The sequence below is a fragment of the Stegodyphus dumicola genome, chromosome 4, assembly GCF_044657685.1.
Source record: "Stegodyphus dumicola isolate Sdum_Otavi_A_Nest chromosome 4, ASM4465768v1".
NCBI lineage: Eukaryota > Metazoa > Arthropoda > Arachnida > Araneae > Eresidae > Stegodyphus > Stegodyphus dumicola.
This window is the reverse complement of record NC_140771.1, coordinates 106,938,846-106,964,835: the sequence shown is the minus strand read 5'-3', so window position 1 is coordinate 106,964,835 and position 25,990 is coordinate 106,938,846. Positions and strand designations below refer to the sequence as shown.

The 25,990-nt window shown below is 31.6% G+C and overlaps 1 protein-coding gene across 1 annotated transcript in view; it reads right to left on the bottom strand.

Moving 5' to 3' along the window:
• Positions 1 to 25,990, bottom strand: part of LOC118201271 (solute carrier family 71 member 1) — an 80,221-nt gene that overhangs the window by 43,620 nt on the left and 10,611 nt on the right. Inside the window, exons 2-7 of the mRNA XM_085815320.1 lie at positions 23,081 to 23,176; positions 22,715 to 22,777; positions 21,481 to 21,608; positions 8,682 to 8,796; positions 8,062 to 8,280; positions 6,963 to 7,076 (exon numbers count right to left, since the gene is read on the bottom strand). Of these exons, the coding sequence (XP_085671446.1) occupies positions 6,963 to 7,076; positions 8,062 to 8,280; positions 8,682 to 8,796; positions 21,481 to 21,608; positions 22,715 to 22,777; positions 23,081 to 23,176 (735 nt within the window). The remainder of the gene's footprint in view (positions 1 to 6,962; positions 7,077 to 8,061; positions 8,281 to 8,681; positions 8,797 to 21,480; positions 21,609 to 22,714; positions 22,778 to 23,080; positions 23,177 to 25,990) is intronic.

Sequence of the window (25,990 nt, the reverse complement as noted above, 5' to 3'; positions counted from 1 at the left end):
CCTTCTCGTGAAGACACATTACCACTTTTGCGTGGGCTAGACGACTGTCTGTCTATATGTCATACTCCTCTTTCACCTTGCTCTCGCAGCTGGCGCATATGTGAGGCCCTCTGGTGGCTGTGTTACATTTACGGATACTACAGCTTGGTGATCCTGACTTTGTTTTCGCCCTCGAAAACATGGATCAGCGACACTGGTACACACAGTCCTAGACGGAACAGTCCAAGGCTTCATGTGATCAGCTGCTGTAGTGGTACATCCAGGACCTTGATGGTGTCCCAATTTTTCCGCTTGGTACTGATCTTTGCCTTTCCTCGCTGTTACATCAAATGGACTGAAGAACTTTGGCCTTAACTTTAGACCACATCCATGCTGCGTTCTTTGTATGGCAACTAGGTCGTTCACATTGTATACCTGTGCCTCTTTTCTCTTCCTGTTGTATGTTTTTCTATTCTCTTCCTGAATTTTTAGAATACTTTTCCTTGTTTCCTCTCTCATATCTTCTCGGTCTTTCATCATAATGTTTCTTTCTTCTTCTTTGAGAATTTCCATAATCTTTAAGACTTCTCGATATCTCATTTTAACACCAGTGAGGAGATCAAATGGAGAACTCTTTGTGCTTCTGCTCTTAGTGATGTTCAAGATCCGTTGCACATCTCCAACATTATTTGTACCACTTGGTTGGATCATCTATGGATAATTTGGACAGGACTGGTATCAGAGTGAGATGAATTCTTTCCACCTGTCCATTACCTCTAGGAACACCTGCAGTTGTAAATATGTGCTGGATCTTCTCTTGACTACAGTAATCTTCAAAGTCTTTAGAGGTAAAAGCCGTACCTTTGCCACTTATTCTCAAAGGATTACCGAAAGTTGATTGTTGCAGTTTCAGCTTCTGCTATGCTTCTTCAGCTGATGTAGACTTTACTGGATAGAGCCATATGAACTTTGTGAATGCATCAACCACGGTTAAGATATGATTGTAATTCTTATTTGTCAAAGGTAATGGTCCTATAAAATTGATATAAAAAGTGCTCAAACTGATACTATCTTTTGGTATGGGATTCAGCAACCCTTCGCCCTTACCTTGTTTTCTGTCGCACAAAATACATTCTACACAATTTGACATAACTGGTTCAATTCATTTTCTAAGGTTAGGAATATAAAAGTCGATTTTCAGCAGATCTTCCGTTTTAGACACTGTGAAGTGTTTCTTGTTATGGATACTACGTATAATTTCTAGCTCTAATGCTTCGGTACTACAAGTAACTCGTGATCACTGTCGAACTTGTATAGTATACCATTCTTCATTAGGAAGTTTTTCTTTAGTCCTTGCTCGACTAAGGATTTTAGCAACTGGAGACGCTTGTCACTTTTTTGCGTAGCTACAATTTTGGCTGTAGCTTCTCCCTGAGAACAAGTAACCCTTATGACAGCGTTTCTACTTAACGAATCCACATGCTTCATTTCCTGCCCAGATCTGTGAACAATTTCACAGTCAAATTTTTCTAGAAGTAACGCCCATCTCGCCACTTTAGGAGTTAAATCTTTTTTGAACATAGTCTTCTGGAAAGCATGGCAATCCATAATTATTCTGACCTTAGATCCTAAAAGGTAATTCCTGAATTTCTTTAGAGCTTCTACTATAGCTAAAACTTTAAGCTCATAACTAGATAGCTTCTCTTGTTGGAGACTAGTTTTTTACTCATGAAGTAAATGGGATGTAACTACCCATCATCTGACTTTTGTAGCAATACAGCTCCGAAACCATGACTGCTTGCATCTGTATGCAATTCTAATGGTGCTCCTTGTTTAAAAATATAAAGAACCAGACTTGTCGATAAAAGTTCTTTCAATTTATTAAATGCATCTTTTTGTTCAGGCCCAAATTTGAATTCTGCTCCGTTACGAAGAAGATCACTTAGTGGTTTTGCTATTTTTGAATAGTTGGCAACAAATTTCCTAAAACACCCAGTAAGACCCAAGAAACTCTGAATTTGCTTAAGGTATTTGGGTTCTGGGAAATTTTGAATAGCCCTGGATTTTTTCAGTAGATGGGCGAATTGTACCATCCTCAATAACATACCCAAGAAATTTTCTTTTTCTTTTCAAAAACTGCCATTTCTTAAAATTGATCTCCAAAACGTATTCTTTGGCTACTTCTAAAACACGTTTTTAACTTTTCTAATCCTTCTTTCTTGTTTTGTGGTGGAATAATAAAATCGTCCATGTAAATAACAACAGTGTCATCCCGAATTAAATCTCTAAACACATTGTAAATAAATCTTTGGAACACACTAGGTGACATGCACAAACCAAAAGTGTTTTAGAAATTCGTACAAACCTGCACGTGTAAATAAATGCGAAATATTTAGTGTTCCTTCACCGGAACATGAAAGAAAAAAGTCTAATGTCAAAAAAACCTTTGCTTCACCCAAATGATCTAAAACCTCTACTTGTGCCATGGGAAAGGAATCCTTAACTATTTTTTTATTTAATTGCCTGAAGTCAACACAAGTTTGTGTCTTGCCCGATTTTTTTTCTACACAAAACAAATGGCGAAGCATATTCTGAACACGATGGCTTTATAATCCCATACTTTAACCATTCATCTATTTGATTATCAACAATTTTTTAGCCAGCAAAATGAATTTTCCTCGAATGCTGAGAAACTGGAATTTCATCTTTTAATATAACTTTTATTTTTGAGTTTGTACTGTGCAGCTTTTCTAGAAGTTTACACTCATTAATAAGAGTGGAAACAGTATTGCATAATCCTTATCCTTAATGTGTGATAAATCTATTTCTGTCTCCCTCAATGGCTGCAGAAATAAAAGACAAAAAATTCCTTTCCCGCGAGATGGAATCATTTTCATATTGCGTAATCATCACCCTGTCAGAACAAATCATTTTTAGACACGAAGGCCGCAGAATACATTTTGTTATTAGGTCATAAATCATCGCTGCCTCTAGCTTTATTTTTTATTTTTTTTTTTTTTTGCTTTTGCACAAAGAAAAATTAAACTTAGCTGTTTCCGCTTTAACCACTTGACCCAACGAACTTTTGAGTTCTGTTATTCCAGATGGTATTTTATTCGGAAAAAGAGATTTCTTTACAACTATGAATTCACTTCCAGAATCTATTAAACATTTTACTTTCTTACCATCAATTAACAGTTCAATAAATTCTAACTTATTTCTAGCTGCATTGTTCGATCCAATCCTTAACCAGTTACCTTTTGTTTTAGACAAACTTTCCTCCTTTTCTAACTGTTTGGGACAATTTCTTGCAAAATGAAATAATTCCCCTTTACTCCCACATACATAGCAAATACGTTCTGTTTTACTACTATTCTGATTTACAAGCTTCCCTGAATTCTTGAAATTGCTCTTTTTTAAGGTTATTTTTGGAAAAATTAAGCTTTTTATTTTCTGAAGTTTCGATCCGTGTGTTACTGGTATCAGCTAAAGACTTACCCCTGGATGAATAAAATAAATCACATTCTCTTCCCAACTGATTAGGTGGGAAACAACTTTGGCCCTCCCAAACACTAATATGTTCCTTTGTTTTAGAGACAAGAGTTTTATGCAGATACAATAAGATAACATAATTTCTAAAAATCATCTACCTCTCCTAACTTACAATAATAACCAAAAGTTGCACTGAGTCGAGACGCAAACTGAACATGTGATTCAGATGAATGTCTCTGAGCATTTTTAAAATTGTTCAAACATTCACGCGGTGTCATCAGAAATTCTTTTTTAATATTAATGATTTTAATTTATCATAATACGCAATCTCCTGCTCAGAAACATACGTTAAAACATTATTTTCATTTATCACCTAATAAATTAATTAACACTTCTGATTTTAACTCCACTGGTATGCTTCTAGTAGTAAAAGCTTTCTCAAGTGACTGAAAAAACAAATGCAGAGCTTCCAGTCTCTGAGGTACAGCTATAGTTAGTGTTTTGATGCTTTTAATGGTATCTTCCACACTGGTCTGCACGTTTCTTCTATCACTTGATAATGACTGTGATTTAAATTTTTTAGCTCAATCTGCTTCTTAATTTGAGCTAATTTAAGACATTCGATCTCTAACAGATAGTGTTCATTATTTGTTGTAGGCATCCGATCTTCGGCGATCGATTTGACGAGGCCACGAACAAATTCAACGTTCATTTCGAAGCTCAGAATTTTAGATAATTTTTTTAATGTCAGCTTTTTTAGCATTTTCTGGAACAGTCTCTCCGATTTGTTCTGCAATTACTTTTAAATCACTTTTATTTAAATTATTTAAGAAACTCATTTTTAAAACGAAACAAAAGTATCACTATCTTCAAGAAAGAAATAAAGCAAAGTTTTCACAATACCTTCTTCACAGTACTTTACATTGAAATATCCAAGTATCATGGAGAAGGCCCCCAGATTTTCTGTGGTAGGGGTGTTGAAGATGAATATCCTAGGGTCAATAACAATTCCAACGTTTTCCACACCACAGAACCATTTAATGAAAATAACAGAGAAAAGGTACATTAAATCGAATTACAGTGCTGTTTGAGACAAACAGGATTCTACACTATCACTCTGGCAGATTTTAAAATAGCAGGTTAGTGCTTACTCGCAGTTGCTGTCGTCTCCTCGTGGAAACATACAGTTCTATATTCACCACCTTCACATGGGCTAGACGACAGTCCGTCTATTTGTCATACTCCTCTTTCACTTCGCTCTCGCTGCTGGCACAAAAGTGAGGCCCTCTGGTGGCTATGTTGCACTTACGGATACTACAATTATTATACTTTCCTTTCATCACCGCATGTTTACCAACACATGACAACTTGAGTAATGACACACGTAGCAATGCCTAAACAATATTTTTTATGTTAGTAATTGAATAATAAAGGAGTATGGTAATCTTTTATGTTGACATTAAGCTTGGCGATGATTACAGATTTATGTTAAATGTGCTAAAATGTTGATGAGGAAAAATTTACCAAAAATTTCTTTCCGGATGCTAAAAATAGATTTTGTTGATGATACTCATAGACCCAAAGATTACATTTAGGGCTATTTGAATTAAGAATAACTCATTTGTTATTCACATAAACCCAGAACTAGCACCAGGGCTCGTAAAGTGGCACCAGGTTGCAGAATTTAGGACCCACAGAGACTGCATCAGGCGGTAAGGTATCTAGCACTGACCCTCAATAAGGCTTAAGTATATGTGGGAATTTATTTACTCAGAACTCAGATAAGCATTAAGCATGTGCAAGAAATAGACATAAGTATAATAAATAACTAAACTAATAAAATTCAACCTTAATTGTCTCGGTGCACGACAGAAGCAAGATAAAATTTAACGGAACAACTTGTCATTAGTCACCAAGCTCATGATGCATAGCCAAATAAGTATAGTGAATGATAGCTAAATTTGATGATGATAGCCGTGAATTTTAAAGGTTTTCAGATATTGCAAAACAAAGGCGAAATTTTCTAATTAACGGATTTTGTAAACAAATGTGAAGAAGCGGTAATAAATGAAGATGATAAGTTTTTCATTGTGACGATAATGCTTCTCCATCACCAATCAGATAAGGAATGGCAAAATCTGTAGTACGGTTCTAGATCCAAAAAAGACCGCTACTGATAGTGAAGGCAGTGATGGAGAAGTTACTAAAAACGAAAAAATTTCGATTAACAAGTTAGTCGGAATTCTCGACACGGCAGTTACAAGACTTCAACAATGTAACTAAACAAGCAACTATGTCTGTCTACAGAATTAAAGAGAAACTATTAGCACAAAAAACAAAGCAACTTACATTGAAAGTATAAGGTAAGGTATATTGAAAGAATATGGTAATTTAATAAATATTAAGCCCCCTTTTTTTTTGTAAATTTTGATGCCCTTTAGATCATAAATACTTCATTATTTCATAAATCACGATTTCATATTTTTTATTTTATAATTTCTACATGCTATCTTACTAGATTTAAACTGATGATTTAATATCCGAAAAAATCCCAAATCGGAATCACCGAACTCCCGACGCCGGATTTTGGACTTTCTACTGTATAACTTTAACCAACAAGAATTTTTTTTTGCAATTAGTAACCACACAACATTTGAAAAACAGTCGTCAATGGTTTTAAAGAGCTTTTTGATTAAAGCAGGGTTTCTTAAACTATGGGTTGCAAATCGAAATTTTGGGGTCGTGAAAATTCAATTCAATAGAGTTTAAAGAAATTGCATTAATTAACATTAATGACATTATTCTTTTAAAGACATTACATTAATTAATATTAATGAGATTAATTACCTGCTATATAAAATGCAAGAGAAATTTGTAAAGCTATCTAGATATTCAAACTTAAAACTTGAGTTTTTGCAAAAATCCTTGATGAATTTTGATTTTGAGAACTAGATTTCTTACTATTTCTGAAATGGCATTAAATGTTCTTCTCTCATTTAGCACCACATATTTTTTAAAACTACTTTTTCAGCTTTAAAGCTAATTAAAACCAAATTTCGTTAAATGTTGAAACAAGTTGATGATGCTTAATATCTAGCAGCGTCAAATATCACTTCAATATTTAGTTTGTTATGCAGCAAAAGATGAGCACATCTGTCTCAATGGAATTTTCTTTAATTTTTGCTTGCTTAAAATAAATCCTAACTATCTTATATATATATCTATATATATATAGATATATATATAATGTACACCAAAGAAGTATATTATTTATGGAAGGATATTTATTTTTATATCTTTAATTTATATTTTATATCTGGGGTCGCAAAAAAAAAAAAAGTGTCAGAGATAAAAAGGGGTCGTGATTAAAAAAGTTTACGCACTGGTTTCAAGAATTTATACAATATTAGTTGTTAAAAGAAAAATGTTTAAAAATTAAAAACACATTTTTTTTTTTTTTTTACAAACTACAAATAGAAAATATTACTTACCAAGCGTAAATAAACAAAAAAGCAAGAATACTGTCCAGCTTCAGGAAGATATGAGAGAAAGACAGCAATTGATAGCATTAAAATCATTTGATCTTTGCCCATTTTTCTTAGTTGCTAGGTAAGGAAAATAAATAATATAAAACATTAAAACATACGTAGGAAAATAAAATACATTAGGTAGAAAAAGAAGAAGTATATAGCAATCCTTTTATTATTTGAAATCTGCACCATTTCTTAAGACTTGATGTTTCTTTTCTTTTCCTTCATTAATACATTACCTTCAAACTACTTCACAAAAATCTAGATGTTGAATTTCCTTTCATCCCATTCTCAAATAAAATATTTCCCATCAGCATTTTTTGGTCAATGAAAGTTAAACTTACTTATAGCTCACCAAATAAACGCCAAAGATAAATGCGACATCTTAAAATGATTCTGATGTAATGTATAACAATAATGGCAGTAAAAAAAATGAAACAATATAACAGGCACATATTATTGTCATGAACTGGTACTTTTGCGACATTTTTCACAACCAGTTACTTTTTTTATGACACTATGTCATGAGATGGTTGATGTTTTTCAAGAACTGCCTATACATCAATGCATTATTATAATTGTTTTCCAGATACTTTACAATTATTTTACCGTTTAACTGCTACGCAGTGCAAAAGCGCTGCGTTCATTTATCTCGGAAACCGCGATGCAGCGCTGTGAGTTTCAGTGTGTCTTCGTTGTTCCGTGTGTGTGAACGTACGTAGTCTGACCTCACGTGTACTTTGTAACACGAGTGCATTCTAAAATAACTAACTGCGTCGCGGTTTTCAAGACAAATGTATGCAGCGCTTTTGCGCTGCATAGCAGTCAAACTGTTAATCATTTTATAAAGGATGTTTTATGCAATATAACTAATATGTAAAAAGGTGTCTTTTATAACACATGTGAAACATGATTAAGAACAGAGCAAAAAGTATTGTGGAAATTCAACCAAAAAATAAATAAAAATATTTAAATATAAGGTAAGGTTCACCACCTATCAATATATTACTATATTTATAAACACTGAGTAAATGATGAATAGTATTAAATATTTATTTACCGAAAATGGATCAGCTTGTTCCCAAGATATTGGGGCTCCCCAAGACGCCGGCCTAAATTTTTCAGGTAAAGATTCTGGTACAGCAACCATGATGAAAAATACATCTAAAATAGCAACAGCAGATGCTAAAGCCACCACTAGATTATCATTATAAAGTTTCCCAAGATACGCTCCTAATGCTGGACTGGTGACAAGACTAGCAGCAAAAGTGGCAGATACCTTAATAAAATAAATGCATGGAAATTAAAACATTCTGTTATCTGAAAGATATACAGCACATGCTCAATTTTACAAATTTATATGGGTCACAAAATATAATTTGTAAACTGTGGAAGGGTATTTATTTATTTGACTTTTTTATTATTTATGTAATCTAGCATTTGAGAAATGTTAAGATTACAAATATATGAGCCTGCTGTTTTTATATTTGTCAATAACGCAAAGTTTTATGTTACTGAATGAATGCAAAGGACATCAAATGTGAGGAAACTGTTTTGACTTCATGGGAAGATGGAAAAGCATAGCACAGATCTATAAAGTGAACCCAAAATACATCAGCCACATATTTTAACAGGACAGTAATAGATCACAATGCAACAAATGAATGAAAACAAAATTACCAATCCATAAGCAGCACTTCTCTCTTGTTCTTCAGTCACATCAGCAACATATGCAAAAACAACCGAAAATGTCACAGCAAATACACCAGATATAGATATCATAGCAAAATACCACCTAGAAATAGAAGTCTTTCAAATACTGAAATAAATAAGAGCAACAAAATTATTTTGGACACACAAATTAAAAAAATCAATGTACCAATTATAAGTTTATATACAAATAAAAATACAATGCAGAATTCTTACTTAGAAACATTTTAATTTACATACAGAGAGAGGAAAATGTGATATGGTGTTATCAATTTCAGCAAAATTTACAATTCAATAAATATCTTTAAAATTTATTCCACTGTATCGGCCAAGAAAAGATGACGTTTTTTTTATGAGTTTTGTAAGTTGCTAATTTTATTTCCTTTGAACACAAACTTTTGAAAGTTTTTAAGAAATGTCTATTCTTACATAATCAACAGACATGCCAGTTTTGAAATATGTAAGCTTGGCATTTTTTAAATGTTTCATCATGTACAGAATTTAAAAAAAACATTAATTATTAGACATCAAATTTATAAATAAACATCTTAAATTATGATGAAATGCTTTTGACATAAAAGTTGCTATTCTTCCAAGTCAAGTAGATTTACTTTTTATATTAAATAAAACAAAAGCTACCAAACATGCTTAGGATGTACTTAGTTAAAAACGTCTATTTCAATAGAAGAGCATCATATAAGGATTAACATCTAAAATGATAAGTATGAATGGTTTTTACATTTTATAAAACTAAAACAAAAGAAATTTTAAGTATCAAACAGAAAAATATAAAAATTAAAAAGTTAGAATTTGTCATAGAATACAGTAAATTTGAGAGATTAGTTGACCATGCTAGTTAACATTTATGTTTTCCCGATTTTAAGAGAATTAAAAAAAAAAAAAAAAAAAAAAAAAAAAACAGAGAACATGCTGATATTATGCTCTGTTTAGGATATTTTGGTCTTCCAATGTATTTAATTTGAACAAAACATAATAAAAAGTTTTGCAAAAAGTAAGTTGGATTTCAGATTAAAATATCAAAGTAGAAGCAGAACTTGGCACACCAGGCATATAAGAGTGTAAATAAGTGCTAAAAATCAATCTTCTTCTTAGATTAACCTTCTTTATGAAGCATCACAAAATATGCAAAAGATCATTAACAAAAAGGTAAAAAGAGCACTTGTAATCTATATAAAATATGATAAGCAACATGCTTTACTTTTAATTTATAGGAGACTATTTTGAATACTATCTTATGCTGCAAAAATACTATTTATTGTATACTTAGAAAAGATCACACTTTTGTACTGTTTTACTTACTACAGCAAATTTTTAGTAATAAGTATATGGAAAAAATTATTTATTTTACATCAATGTTAAATAAAGATTTGATTTTGCATATTTGTTATATAATTTAAGTGTTTTGACAATTAAGTACTATACACATGAGATTCTACAATTCCATATTTAAATATATTTGAGAAAAATGTTAAAAGCGGCATATTAAAATATATCAAAGGCATTTACAAATTACATACATGAATAATTATTACAAATTATATACATTAATTAATTTTCACAAATCTTAAAATACATGTTATTGGTGATGTCATTTATAAGTACGTGACACACACACACACAACTTGAAACGTCAATGCAATCATTATTGCTGCTCCAATTTAGCTACTTTTTTTGTTATAATTACAAATTACATTATGCTAGTAACAAACAAACAAACAAAAAAAAAAAAAAAAAAGTTTGTCTATCAGATGAACAAATATTATATTCTTTAATTACATGCATAATATATACCTGGACAGATTTTTCTTTCGGGACATAATCAAAAATCCAAAATTTAAATATACTTCAAGAACTTCTGCTTTAAAAATTTAATTAATTTAAAACATAAACTCATATTTACAATAATCACCTCAAATACAAATGTGAAGTTTTCTTAAGTAAATACTTTTAGATGCATGAGTGGCAATTCTTTTGCTTCAAAAGATTCAGCAATAAAATGCTTCTCCAAATGGGACATGAAAATGGACACTCCATATTTGCAAACAGACAATGCACTATTCTTTTAGCATCTTTGTTACCATCATATTTCTTTATATTTGCAAATAGCTAGACTTCCTTTGGTATTTTCCAGCAGAATCCAGACAGCATTTATTATTAGAAGCAAGAACTTGGCACAGTTCCATTTTCAGGGAAAAAAAAAAAAAAAAAAAAACATACACACACACACACACATTTGCTGGGAAAATTCAACCAAACGAAATTTTATAATATTTCTCTAAAGAATATTAATATGGATACAATATTTTCTAATACTTAATGGTCTATCATGAAAACCCAAATACAATTTGCCTCTGATTCATGAAATTTTTAAAAAAATTCATAAAAATATAATTCATGACCCCAAAATGCTTGATATAAGGAAAGAATTCATAAATTGAATAAGTATATTCTTAATTCCAGTGGTGAAAATGACAATTAGCTTCTGATCTGTGAAAAGAAATGATGCAACTTTTATTGAATTTCCTGAAATATGTTAACACAACAATGGTGATATTTTATACAAGTATTAAAAGTATTGTTATCAAGTACTTTCAACTTCACCCCTTAATATTCATAGTGATTTAGGTGGGTATTTCTGCCAGTAAAATATCCATGCACTACTCAAATACTTGCTAAATGCTTTCACATACTTTTCGCAACTTATAAAGCAACACATATTCGTCGGACTTATAAATATTCAAATTTTAATTATTTTCAAATAAAAACATGATTCTTTTGGACTGTTTTTCTCAAAATAACTCAAATGTTCATGGGTTAATAATTTAATGACATTTACCCTTTTAATCTACATTTAATGATCACATAAAACTAGCAAAAAATTTATAAAGTCAATAGCTATTATATATATTAGTAATTATAAAGTCAATATGTAATGAAACAATATTTCATGTATGAAAATCTCAATAAAGTAAATATATGAAAAGTATAAAGTATATGCTAATATGAATATATTTGGCATGAGACTTTGCATCGGGAATTCTAAAGATATGCTCAATGTAAAACTATTTTGCGATATTGCTCTTGAACTGAATTTTATGGTTTAAGTGCGAAGAACGTGATATTTAATAAATAAAGGTAATAGACAAAATGTTAAAAAAATGCCCCTTTGGACGTAATTTAAAATCTGAAACGTTTCAGATTTCTTTTATTTTTTGTTCTGTTTTATTGGGTTTATCATGTTGGTTATTGGGTTATTATACTTTTTGATTTACTATCATTATATATATATATATATAATCTTGTATATTACATGATTGGAGCTTATTATTTTTTCAAGGTTGCAAAATGTTTCCTGGTTTTTGGAAAAATACTTTTAAGTTTTGCCAATTGTCACTTTAATAAGGAACTATTTCTCATTATCGAGATGACATCCAAATGAAGTCTCGGGGAATGGAATGGCATCCTGATGAAAAAAGTGATCAGCACACATACATTTACCGAAACAACTTCAAGCATTGCAGGTTACATTGTTACATAAAATATTACAAAAGTTTGTGCTTCGTAAGGCTCTTACACTATTCACACTGATGTAACTTCAGGCACTGCAGCTTACCCACAGTTATGTTACATAAAATATTACATGGTGTACAAATTCATGCTTCATTATACTCTCTTAGATTATTTACAGTGATTTTTATGCTGTTGTATGCATTTAGTGTATTTCAATTCATTTAATATTTGAGAGAGAGAGAAAAATTATTTTTTTTGTTTAATAAAAGATGATAAAATAAAATAATAATAAAGAAATTAGAATAAGAATAGAGACAAAACAAAACAAAGAATGAAAAGAATATATATGTAGTAGGAGTAATACTGTTTTTGCACATGCAAATATACTGCACAAGCATTATTTTGCAGATGAATGAAAAAAGCCAAGTAAATAAGTAATAAATAATAAAGCCAAGTAATGACAAAAGTATTAGCATTGTTTCAAGCAAATCAATAAAACATATTATACAGATAAATGAGGTCCCCCAGACAGTACAGTGGTTAGGGCAGCCTGACTACGATAGCGAAGGGCCTGTGTTTGAAACCCGGAGAAGGCATAGATGTGGAATTGTCTGTCCCTTCATAAAAGGTAACGATGACCACCTATTAGGTGCCTCCACACTAAAATGACCACCACTTCAGGACTTAGGAATGGCCACTGCTGTTATAAGCAAGTGCCCACCATTGGGGGGAGGGATATGGATAAATGATAAAGACCAACTGATACAATATATAAATTTAGGACTGTTGAATGTGATTAAGCAGACTTATTTTCAATTAACAATAGGAACAAAGTTTGAAAAACAGTTGAATAAGCTTAAAATGTCTTGCTCAGTGCACGATATTTGTACTATATAACTAAATAATATTTACACTTTACTGGGCATGTACATCAAAACTCCTACCATCACAATTCAACAATAAATACTGTACAAGCAAATAAACTATACATATTATTATGCAGAAAAATCATAAAGATTAACTGGTGCAGTACATAGATTAAATACTGTTACAAGCAAATAAACAAAACATACTATTATCCAGATAAATGATACACATTAACTGGCACAATGCATAAATTTAGAACTGTTGTAAGTGGATTTACAAGACTTATCGTCAATTACTAGTAGGAACAATATTGGAAACCAGTTGAAATACAAGCTGACAATACATCTGTTGCTAGAAGTATTATACAATAATTATCATTAATAACGAGATGGTAAAGCCTTGCTCAGTATATATACATATATACTGTACTTCTATATTATAATTATTTTTTACTGGGTATGTACATCAAAACTCCTTCCATTCAGATACATATGTTGATGTTGTGATAAGCAACTATACAATGCATAATACTAACTGATACGATACATACATTTCATATTATTATAGGTAAATAAATAATATTGTTAGGAAGATAAATGATAAATACTAATTGGTACTACACACAAAATTAGGACTGTCACAAGTGAGTTACATTTTATTTTCAATTAACAATGAGGAATACATTTGAAACCAGTTGAAATGCAAGTAGGCAGTGTAGATGTCACTAGAATTATTATGCAATGTTTGTTATTGACAAGAATGAAATGCCTCGCTCAGTAAATATACATATGTACTGTATTTGATAAAAATACAAGTTTGACAGAAGCTCATCAAATATGCATTGTAACCAAATCTGCTAGTTCTAAAAACTCAGTGCTATCATGCCAGTTACCAAAAAATATTTCTTTCTTGAATAAACAAGGTAGCTAATTATTCATCTCATGGTAAATCCCAAGTGGTGAAAATGCATTGCAGTGGGAGGGAAAAAATTATTAGATGAAAAATGTGGTGACATAAGTGATGTCTCTAACAACAAATTATGGTACAATTCTGTTTTGAAAACCGTAAAAAATCACCAAACTATTGGTGATGCCAATGCTGCCAAAAACAATTACTGCAACCCTAATGCAAGAAATGATGGGTAATAGTAAATAACTACCTAAGATTATGTTTTAATTTAGATGAAAAGTTAATTTCATATAATGTATTTTTTTATTATTATAATTTATATAAAAAAGCTAAACATAACTGAATGGAACCCTGAATGAATACCTATTTCACATTATTATTTTAATTTAGAAGAAAGGTTAATTTCATATAATGAAATTTTCATTAATTTATTAAAAAAAAGGGCTATATATACCTGAAATGAAATGGGAGGCATAAAATTATTGATGTCTTCCAACATAACAGAGAAAATTTCAGTTTTTTTGTGCAAACATCTGTACATAAACTCGGACAAATGAGAATCGAAATGCTGTTGAGCAGTGCCTCGATGGCGTTTATTACGCCATTTAGCACTGCCCTACAGCCTCTCTACTGTTTGTGTACGACACCCACTTTTGGGGTCCACAAAATTGTAGTTGTGGTTGATAGTAAAGTGTTAAAAAGTGGCACCTTGCAGTTCATCCGACTTGTATGATTTCCAGCAGTCAGTATAAATAATGCTTCCTTCCCCAATATTTTCCTTTATGATGTTCAATAAGGTTTTCACCGATCAATCTGGAACAGTGACTAAGATGGAAGAACACATCCAATGTTATTCTTCGACCGGTCACATCGTCACATTGACCGATTTTCAACTTAAGGCGAGAAATTAAAGCTGCACACTTCATGCATGTAACTGTTCCAGTTTACAATTGTATTGTGGTTCATCTTCAGCTAGAGTTCACAAAATTCAATAGATGTCATTTCCTGATACCAAAAATAGATGAACCTAACAGCTGTAAGGAAGGGGATTTTCGATCCTTCAAACCAATTTTGACTTCTTAATCCTTTCTTCTCATTACAGGTTTTTTTTCCTGAACCACCATTTCGCTACCGAATTATTGCTAAAGCATAATTTCATCTCGTGGTTTTTCAAACATAATTTTCTATCATGAATGATGCCTTTTCTTGGAAAAAATTCTATTGCAGACTTTTCGTCATTGGGCAATTCCCAAATTGTTAAATCCTTAGCGTTTTCAAAAAAAGAATGGAAAAATTAAACTAGTATTTCAGTGGTGATCCACAAATACAGAACTATCTAAACTTATGCAATTTGAAATCAGAGTGTTTGCTAGATTTGGCACGCTGTTAAATGGCCGCATTTGCTACATTTGGCAATTTTGCACATACATTTTCCCTGCAATTTTTTAAGGTCCCCAAAACGGAATTGTACCCAAATTATTGACAGGACAGAAGCCAGGCTTAACTGCTGACAGCTGGTACAGAGGAAACATGGTCTACCTTCCCCCCCCCCCAAAAGGAAAGTTGTACACTTTTAAAGAAAGAATTTCTTACTTGCCCTCCCTTTTATTACAGATTTTACGCAGTTCCCTCCCTCCCCCAGAAACTGCAAACATCATTTATTGTAGTTCTTCCTCACTGTTTTTAACACTGCACCTACTGGTTACTCAGATTATACCAGGAAGATTAATAAATAAATAACAATAACTATTAAACTAAAAATCAAGATGTCTGAGAAATTTCATTTCACCCTCAGATGCTATCTTCCTTTCCTCTACGACAGTGAATGGATCCCATTTCCTTGCTAAAAAATCTTGCTTTTTAAAACAATTGTTGACAAAGTCTGATGTTATTTCATTGAGTGAATCTGAGAGAATACTTAACCATATGAAAAAAACTGAGAACAGAAGTCATGGTTTATGATTTGTTTCTACATTATTCATCACTTGTTTAAACATCATTATTCAGTATTTGCCAAATGACTTTTATCTTTCATTTTTGCTGAATTACTAGCACATCTAAAAACTGTAATTGACTTGCATAATCTAGTGATGATAAAAAAATTCTATATTTGAAGCAAAGATAATTTTTAGTTGTATGTGAGTAGCAATTACATGCAATTTTAAGAAAATTTCACTAAAAATTCGAAAATGGAAATATTGGAAACTACTGAAAATTTACTAAACTGGGATAAAACATTTATTAAATAGAATTTTGGGCTTATTTTTTTGTTGGGAATATGATAAAAGATTATCACATTATAAAAATAACTCCTTTAATTAAAATGCACTTATATATACAATAATCTCTCGCCGAACGTGGACTCAGGAAACGCAATTTTGTTTATACATACCATCCTCATTATATCCATTAAATTTGTCCAACCCCAAAATTTAAATCATGCATGGTATGATATAGTATGTTATACACTGTACACACTGCAATAATCCTGTTTAAGGATTGGTTTGAAAATCCATTCATTAAGAAGTCAAACATTATTTAGAACAGCAAAGCCCGAGCTTTAAAGTTCTTCTAATTCTCTATCATGCTCTAGGACACAGTACTGAAACCCTCACAACACTGCATTCAAACGTTAACATTTTATTTTTAACCATTGAACACCACTTCCTTAATCTAACCAATGGATCAAGGAATCCTAAAAACATTCCGGATATTATGTCAGGCTTTTTTACATAGCTACAAATAAAGAAATAGATGAAGGAAAGTACACCCTGCTAATGGCATTTTGGAAGCAATTCAACATAAGCACTGAATAGAAACAATTAAACTCTCACAGGAATAAGTGAATTTGTTAGCAATGAATGCTTGCTGGCATCAACACTGCCCAGAAGTTTTCAACAATTTTAAAGAATTTCCATCGACTGAAAATGAAGCCGTAGAAATCACACAAATTGCAAAAGCAATAAGTGAAGGATTTTAAGATGTGGAAGAAGGAGAAATTAAGGAATTAATAGAGAGTGTGGATCATGGATTGACAGATAAAGAATTGGATTATCTTGTAACACAAACCAATGGTGAATGCATCGATAAAAAAGAAGATGAGGAGCCTTTGACATACAGGAAAATATATGAATTCATAGAAAAGACATAGGAACTGTCTGGTTTTGTAATAAAAACTGACCCATATGAAGAAAAACACTTTATAAGAGGTATTGAAAAACTTACCCTGAAATGTTTAATAAGTTCTGACATATACAGTCAAAAGTTGTTAATTTGGACACTCATAATCCGGAATGATCTATAATCCGGATTTCAAAGCTAAAACCTTTCTGCGCATGCGCCTCGTTGACACATGCGCATAGGCGTTTACGCGAGCGCGTAAGACCTATTACCATTACGCATATGCGTGTGCGCAAGCGCAGAATACGTTTTCGCGTGCGCGTTTTATGTATAACGGACGGTATAATCTAAAATTATCTAATTATCTATTTCAGTTAATGTTCATGATTGCGTTGTTCCTTAATCTTCGAATTGGATCCAGCTTATTATTTTTTGCAGACTGTTAGAGCAATTTTGTAAAAGTAAGCTTGAACTTTCGATTATGTCAAATAGAATTTCCGATTCTGGAGCTCCCAAAGGATCGTACAAAATGAAAGTATGTTTCGATGTCCATTAAACAAAAAGTGGAATTGCTGCAAAAAATGGATAAAGACATGAAGAATGTGACAGAGAGGTTAGTGAAAATGAAAAAATTTCGATTGACAAGTTAGTCGGTATTCTTGGCACAACAATTAACGGGACTTGAACAGCGGAACTTTGTAACTGAACAAGAAGTTGTGTCTGTTTATAGAATTAAAGAGAAAGTATTATCATATAAAACGAAACAACTTAAAACAACTTACATTGAAAGAAATGTTTAATAAAGTAAACAAATAAATATTAAGCTTTTTTTTTTTTTTTTTTTTGTAAATTTTGATACCCTTTAGATTATAATTGTTCTTTATTTCATAAATTAAGGTTTCATATTTTTAATTTTAGAATTTCTGCATGCCATCTTACGAGATTTAAACTGATGATCTATAATCCCGAATCGCCGAAGTCCCGACGAGTCCGGATTAACGACTTTTGACTGTACTATTTTTAAATAGTTGGTGATACTTGCAAAAATCACCAGCTATTTAAAAAAAATTATGGTACTTTTGCATTTCTCTGCCCAATGGTTAGAAGAATAACAGGCAAAGCGCTATGTCGCCAAAGTAGACAACCCATGAATATAACAAGTATGTATTTTATCTAATAACCTACTGATGGTTGAATGCCCACTATGCTGGCCCATGATACACACTGCTTTGGAACTGGAGAGTTATATTTGTAATTTCTGCTTTGTATGGAATTTTTGTTTTCTAAGGAATCGTAAAAATTTGTGGAGTTTGCCTGCTAAGGAAAAGACAGTATTTATGAAAAATTTAAACCTCAAAATTAGTTTATGAACTATTTTTTATTGAATGTGATAATAGTTTTCTTCGAATAAATGCAATTCTCTGATTTTATTTAAGTTAAACAGGTCATTACGCAAATGGACTCAGGAAATAGAAAGGTAAGTGCCTTATTATGGATGTCTGTTTCATTTTTAATTTGTAATTAAATGTAATTTTTAGAGTGCTGGCATTTTTTTTTTAAATGGCTACTGTTTTTCACATAGGTTGGTGACAAAATAGTCATCAATGATTGGCAAATTTGAGGGAGCACTAGGCAGATAACACAAAAGTACCTACTTATTTATTAAGCAGTCATAAAAAATTTTCAACTAATATTTCTTTCATCTGCAATAATATTTTTAGGTTTCCATAAACTATACATACTTTCTTAATCTAAACTATAACTTACCCCTTTTTTTTACACAAAAAATTAACTTTGCAAGACACAGTTTTGCCATACACACAATGTGTTAATAATGTAACACTGTGTTTGGCAAGATTTACCCTAAATATATATTTACACAAAAGTCACTTGTTCATTTTCGGTGAAATGAATTCAGCTACTCATTAACTTTAGTCATAAAGTCAGCTAAGCTGATAAAGACACATCCCAGAGGAGACAATTTGGCATTGCAATTTTGTTCCTATTTTTGAAAGCAGAACTTAACAAATCATCCTGAACAAAACAAATTCTTCAGAATAATCAGAAAATGGTGAAAAGCATTCAAGTTATAAAACTGTAAGAAATTTCAGTACTTTCTGATTATCCACATCCCTCCTGAAATTTCACCAGTAGTTGACAACTAATTTTTTGCCAGCTAAGAAATGAAAAACAACAGGACACTAAGAATTACATAAAAATAGCAACTAATAAACAAAATTGAAAATGCAAGGAACATCATACTACAACACTTTTTTTTCCCTATTCTTCCCATGTATACAACAATCTGCTTTTGCTTAAACGGAATCAGAGAATGGTACAAATTCAGCATTGGTGTACAAAGTTTGATGTACAAAATAATTCAATTACTGAAAAAGTACAATTTCATGGAACACATATTTATGTATTCTCTACTGTTAAGGCAAATGCTCTATTTCCAAAGAAACACAGCACTTTTCTTTCAATTAGACAATGAACTTCCCAATCTCTTTACGATTTATAATATATATAAAAAGAAGCCATCAACAATAAAAATAAAAACCAATGACCTTTGTATTTCAGAATGGAAATCAGCACTCGTTTTCTGCAGAGGTCTACTAAGTTGCCACACAAATGCATTTTGGCGACATCATACGTTGAACATTTTGATGACATTGTGATAAATAGTTTTCAGGGTGGTGCAGATAATTAGAAAGTAACAACCCACTGGAAGTAATATACAATCTGGCAATTTGTAAATGTTTTGAAATTTGATCCTGGAACACAGGATCAAGGTTCTTGATATATAAAGAGTTCTTGCCATGCTGTTTCTGTCAAAGATAAGAAACTGCAAATTTATGATACAAAAATATTAAAATGAATAAAAATTCCATCTGTAAGAGCATGCACTCCTCTAATAAAAGTTCCTAAACTCCTACATAGTAAAAAACTGTTAAAAGCCCTGCTTTAAAAACAGATTCTTTCAAGAAAAGAATTTTGTTTTTTCCACTTCAGCAGATGTCATTGCTAAATAAGGAGATGATACTATTCTGAGTCTCATAAAGGAATGAATACAAGAACTTTTCAAATATGAAAAGAGTTAATTATGTTACCAAAATGGAATTCAAAACAATTTATTTATTTCAATTAATAAAACATTTTATTATACTATAATAACTGCAAACATATGTACTTTGTTTAATATCAAATACAATATTGCAAATGGCTGTGACTTTATGTCATAGCAACTTTGGTCAGAAACAAATTAACAGGTTTCATTCTTGGTGAGGTAGCTATCAATACACACAAATAAGTCAACATTATCAAACTGCAAATAGTTTACATTTCTTTGGTTGGTGAAAATTTTAATTTTCACCAACCAAAGAAAAAAAAGGTGCAGGATTATGGCTAGCCAACATTTGGTGTCCTAACTATGCTCAGATATGGCTACCATGATAATGTATTTGACACATGACTAGCAGCAGTTGCTGAACTGTGGCCACCAAAAAAGTGTCTATTGAATTTTGGTTATATTTCAACACGTTAATTTTGGTACTATTATATACGCCCTCAGATGTATGGCGTCGCCAAATGTGGCAATATGTGTTCTGTGCTGGATTTTGGCGGAACTGTGTATTCTGCGATGGTTTTTGGCACAATGTTGTTTGTATGGCAACCCTTTTGACATTGAAACTTTATTTTGCTGGAGTGGTTGTCCGAAATGCGGAGCTGATATGAGAACTCGTACGAGGAATGCCGTTTCTGATGGACTTTTGTAGGTTTGCAGGCAAATGGTTGTGGGTAAAGTATGTGGCTGTCGGGGAAGGTTTTTTGCATAGTAAATGAAATTTGGAGGAAGTTTTTATCATTACTTTCAAAATTTTGAATCGCAAAAAGACATATACTATAGCAAAATTGTGGCACTTTTGTTCACAGCGGCTGTGTGACTGCCGAAATTTTAAACAATATTAAATATTAATTTTGGTGATCACCAACACAGGGTCAAAAATAAATAGAAATTTACCACCAGATTACTTTTTTTTGTTAACATAGTATAAATTATAAAAAGATGCATTTCCTTGGTAATTTATTATAATTTAAATTAGGAATTAGCCAGTGTATACACAATTCTAAAAAGGGCAGAACAAAAATGACATGATTAAAATTCATGCCACTGACTGAAAGCACACTATATAATTTTAATTCTTTACTATTTACAGCAATTTTCATAACGATATAAAATGTTTTTAAGTGGTTACGTTTTATATGCTATGACTAAAACAACAAAAATATTTAATACTAGTCTATTTATACATGCCTGCAAAAATCAAATCAAAAAGCATACCATGTGTTTATTTTCATTAATGGAATAGGCGCACAAGTGAAAAATACTGTAAGTAATAGAAACAATTTTCTTCCCCATACATCTGATAATGCTCCTATCAATGGAGCACTAAGGAAGGAAAGCAAACCCTGGGGGGAAAAAAATTCAAACTTTTATTCACAATTCATAAATAAAAATATAAATGAGAGAATAAGAGATTTGGCAACCATGCAGTACGCGATCTATCGCTTTTAATTATTTATAGTGGCAATAAAACTGATTGTTGTTTTAATCATTTATTTTTCCTGATATTTTATTGCATTCAAACTTAAACAGGATTTTAGTGGCACTACCTAAGAAATAACTAACAAACTAAATGCAGTAGATATTTCACACTACATGATTACCAGACTTTTATTTCTCAGTATTCATATAATACAAGAATTTTTTTTATTTAGTCTATTTTTAATGCATTAAATCTGAATTAATTAACAGTATAAGTATTAATTTTGGTACTTAAAACATTAACCCATCGATTATAAAATGGTCAGAAAGCAGAGCACTTTAGTTTAATTATGGATAAGTGGATATCGCAACATCTGAGCTTTCATCTGGTGTAACCCCGAATGATTCTTGATAAGCTGCCTTTTGTACAGAAGGTAACCATAAATATAAATTAACTTTTCCCCTGCATTTTGAAGAAAAAAATGAGTTTGAGGGCTGTAGACACATTTGTAATGGCACACCATTTTATTTACAGCTAGTCGAGTTAACATCTATTGAATGGGGAGAAAATAGTGGCTGGATATGCCCAACAAAACAGTAATAGAGTGGAAAAATCACTTGTGGGACGTTTCTACTAACAGCAATCTAAACAGAGCTCCTGGTAAAATAGCAGGGTCTAAAAACAGTAGAAATCAATAAAAGCATTTTTACAAAGGGAAGGAAAAAAAAAAAAAAAAAAAAAGAACAAAATGGATTATACACTTCTTCAGCAGTGGCTATTATTTGATAGACTGACGAATGTCTTACTGTTAGAGCTGCAAATAGAAGTGTGGCTCAGAATTCCTTAAGAATGATTGGCACAACTTTGGTTTAATCTCTGCCAACTTTCATGAATCGATGGTAGCCAACATTTATGGTTGATGAAATAATACACAGTTTAAAATAAAATATAGATACAATCTAATATTAAAAAAAAAAAAAAAAAAAAGATACATATACAAATCATCAGAAAAAATTTCAAGACACTCACTTTTATACCAACGATAAGACCATTCATCAAAAATGTATGACTAGGAAAAGTTTCATTTAAAACCTATAAGTAAACATAACAGATAATTTTAAATATGATGGGAAATGTTTCACAATTACTATTAAAAATGAATCATTAATTCATTTGCATGGTTTTTTACATTAAATGTAGAAACTAATAAAATAATATTAGTATAATTAAATGATAATCTCCACTTCAGAATATTATTACAATTCTTGGAAAATGAACATATGCATATGTGTATGTACAGACACACACCAAATAATAAATAAACAACTGAAGACTTATTTTCCTTAAAGACATTTTGCAGGGTAAACTAAAATGATAAATCTGTTATGCACTTACTGTTATCATTGGTGATGTTAACAAACCCCATGCAAAGAACTCTAAAAATATCACCACCAATGCATGGTAAATACTGGGTTCACCAATTCCAGATGACTGCAAATAGAAGATCAATATATTATAGATTATCATTTATTTAGATTATATATATTAGCCTTTTTCTTTAATATAATTTAAAAAGAAAAGGCTAATAAGAATTTCCTATAAAACAGCTGAAACTTCCATCCATAACTATTCTTCATATTATGCAAATATTATTTACAAATCTATTAAATATATACACATATAAAATAATTTTACATCACATAAATGATGTACATATATACAATGTTTCAAAGCACAAGGCAATACTTTTATATGTAAATACATCATCTGTAATTATGAATCAAGCAGTGTAGCTGTTTTATGCCTTTCTTAAATAAATAAATCTTTTGGTACAACTCTGATATTCCCTAATTTCACCAAATGTGGGATATGTGTTCTGCGATGGTTTTTGGCACGATTGCGCGTTGTATGGCATCCCTATTGACATTGAAAAATCTTTCGCTGGAGTTCGTTGGTTCGCAAAGATAGGGGGCAGAGGTAAAATAGTGGAAGTTGTTGAAGTTTGGCAAAAGGAAATATCATTCCGGCCATTCTGTTGAGGGGCAGTGGGTATTTGGAGGTGTGGAAAGAAGGTCTGGGAGATTACTTTTAGTGGCCGAGCATGATAGAAGTAGGGATTTGTGATTTTATTTATTTGTGAACCATAGAATAAATTTTCTAGATCATATAAATACGATAGTGATTACGTGGCGGCATGTTAAAGGCGGTATGAGATTGGTATTTCTGCTGTTCGAAAAAGCATTAATTCATGGTAAGTGCATTTTATTTTATTTTTGTTCTCATTTTGTAGTATGTTATGCTCATTGTTTTTTTAGTATGAATTTCTGTCGTTATTGTTGTTTTTTTGAATTGTTCGAAATTTGGTTTAGTTTATTTTGTTGATTAGTGCATAGCGTCTAGATTGTGCAATTTGTAGATATTTTTTATATATTCATAATAAGTTGAAATATAACGCTGAGTACATGGTATTCTTTGAAATTTATTGTTGTTATGTTAATTTATTAAAGCGAGGTGTGCATAGTTCATAGATTCGTTTGTTGCCTAGATTGTGCCGTTCGTAGATGTTTTTTTAAGTTAAAACATATCGCTGTGTACTTAGCTTAAATTGTGTGTTCAAAAGGTGGTTTTTGCATTTGGCGGAAACCGCGTTTTTGGAGCCATTTTAGGCTGAAAGTTCAAAATGTAAACAAAAAATTTAGACAGCGTGGAGTTTCTCGCCAAAAGTGTGTGGCGAGAAATTTAGTGACTTAAGGGTGCATATCAGAATAGTTCCAATCTTTTATATGAGACATCTATAGTTTTATATGTGACCTTTTATTGCATGAATAAAGTCAAACTCCACTTTACAATAGCTCATTTTTTGATGATATAAAGCTGTAATGTATTAATTAAGCCTAAATGAAAAAAAATACTAACATAAATATGTAAATAAATTGATTCGCAGGCCATAAGTTAAAAATATATTTTAGGGTACCCCTTGGGAAAAATTGGCGAATTTTGCGCCATTCTTGTTTACATCCAACACCCTCTCCAGTAAAATGGTGTCCATAATGCAATAAAACATAAAAAATTATAATCTCAATAAACTGTATTTTACATAAAAATAAATAACATAAAAATGCAAATATGCATTATCTAATCTGCACAGTAAAAAAAAAAAGGAAATATCAACTTACCTTATTTATCGATGTGTAACACACACAATTCTTTAACAGCATTAAAAACTATTTAAAATTACGGACCTACTCTTATATGCGCCCTCAGGTTGGCAAATGCAGCGACAAATTTCTCGCCAAACATCTCATTTTCATCATCATTTGGCGAGAAACTCCATGCCGCCATATTACTACCTAAATTTTTTGTCTACATTTTCGAACTTTGGTTAAAGTTGACTTGGGTACTCCTTGTATTATCACGAAATTGTTGTTTCATTTATTGCCAAGTTGTTGCCTCATTTATGACAACCTGAGTAGTTAAAGCCTATGGAAACCCTATTATAACGTAACTGGTTGTGGCAAATTTGAATCATGGGAAAAAATTTTTAAAAGTGTGTGTCGGGTTAAGGTAAGGGCTTGTGTGTGATGGATTAGTACGTTGTTATTTTGTGATTTACATGGTAAATTGGCTGAATGTGGTAAGATAAATTTGAAGTTTCTATAGGATTTGGAAGGAAAGGGAAAATATAATTACCGTAATTTCCGGAAGAAAGGCCGCATCAGCATAAACGCCGCACTCGAGAAAAATGGCGGGAAAAAAATTAAAACTACACAGAAACGCCGCAATAGATTAAATTGCGCGTGACATCGTCGTGGGCCGTATAGATGTAAAAACTCAACCTAAGTCCTGATATATGACATACCATCTCCCTTCGGAATAGTTTTTCGTTTAAAAATGATCATCGGCTTTAGCTTGTCACCGTTCACGACACAAGCTAACACACATGTAAATGACGTTCTTTCATGCCCCGTCATAAACATAGATACAGTTTTTGCACCAGTTTCATCAACAGTTCTGTTTGCAAGAGAGTCGAAAGCTAACGGCGTTTCATCCATATTTATTATCTGTGACCGAAGAAGTTTTTTTTGTCAATAATAGCTGTCACATATTTTAGAAAAGATGAATTTTTATACTGCCAGTCCATTGGTAATTGTTGCCCGACTGTTGTTCTAGTACGCACAGAAATATTTTTTCTTTTCATAAATCTGCTACACCTCCTTTGAAATCATTTATGTTCATTTGTTTTGCTATAAATTTTGCTTGTAAGCTAATTTTTAAAGTCGAAATTGCCATTCCCTTTCCTCGTTG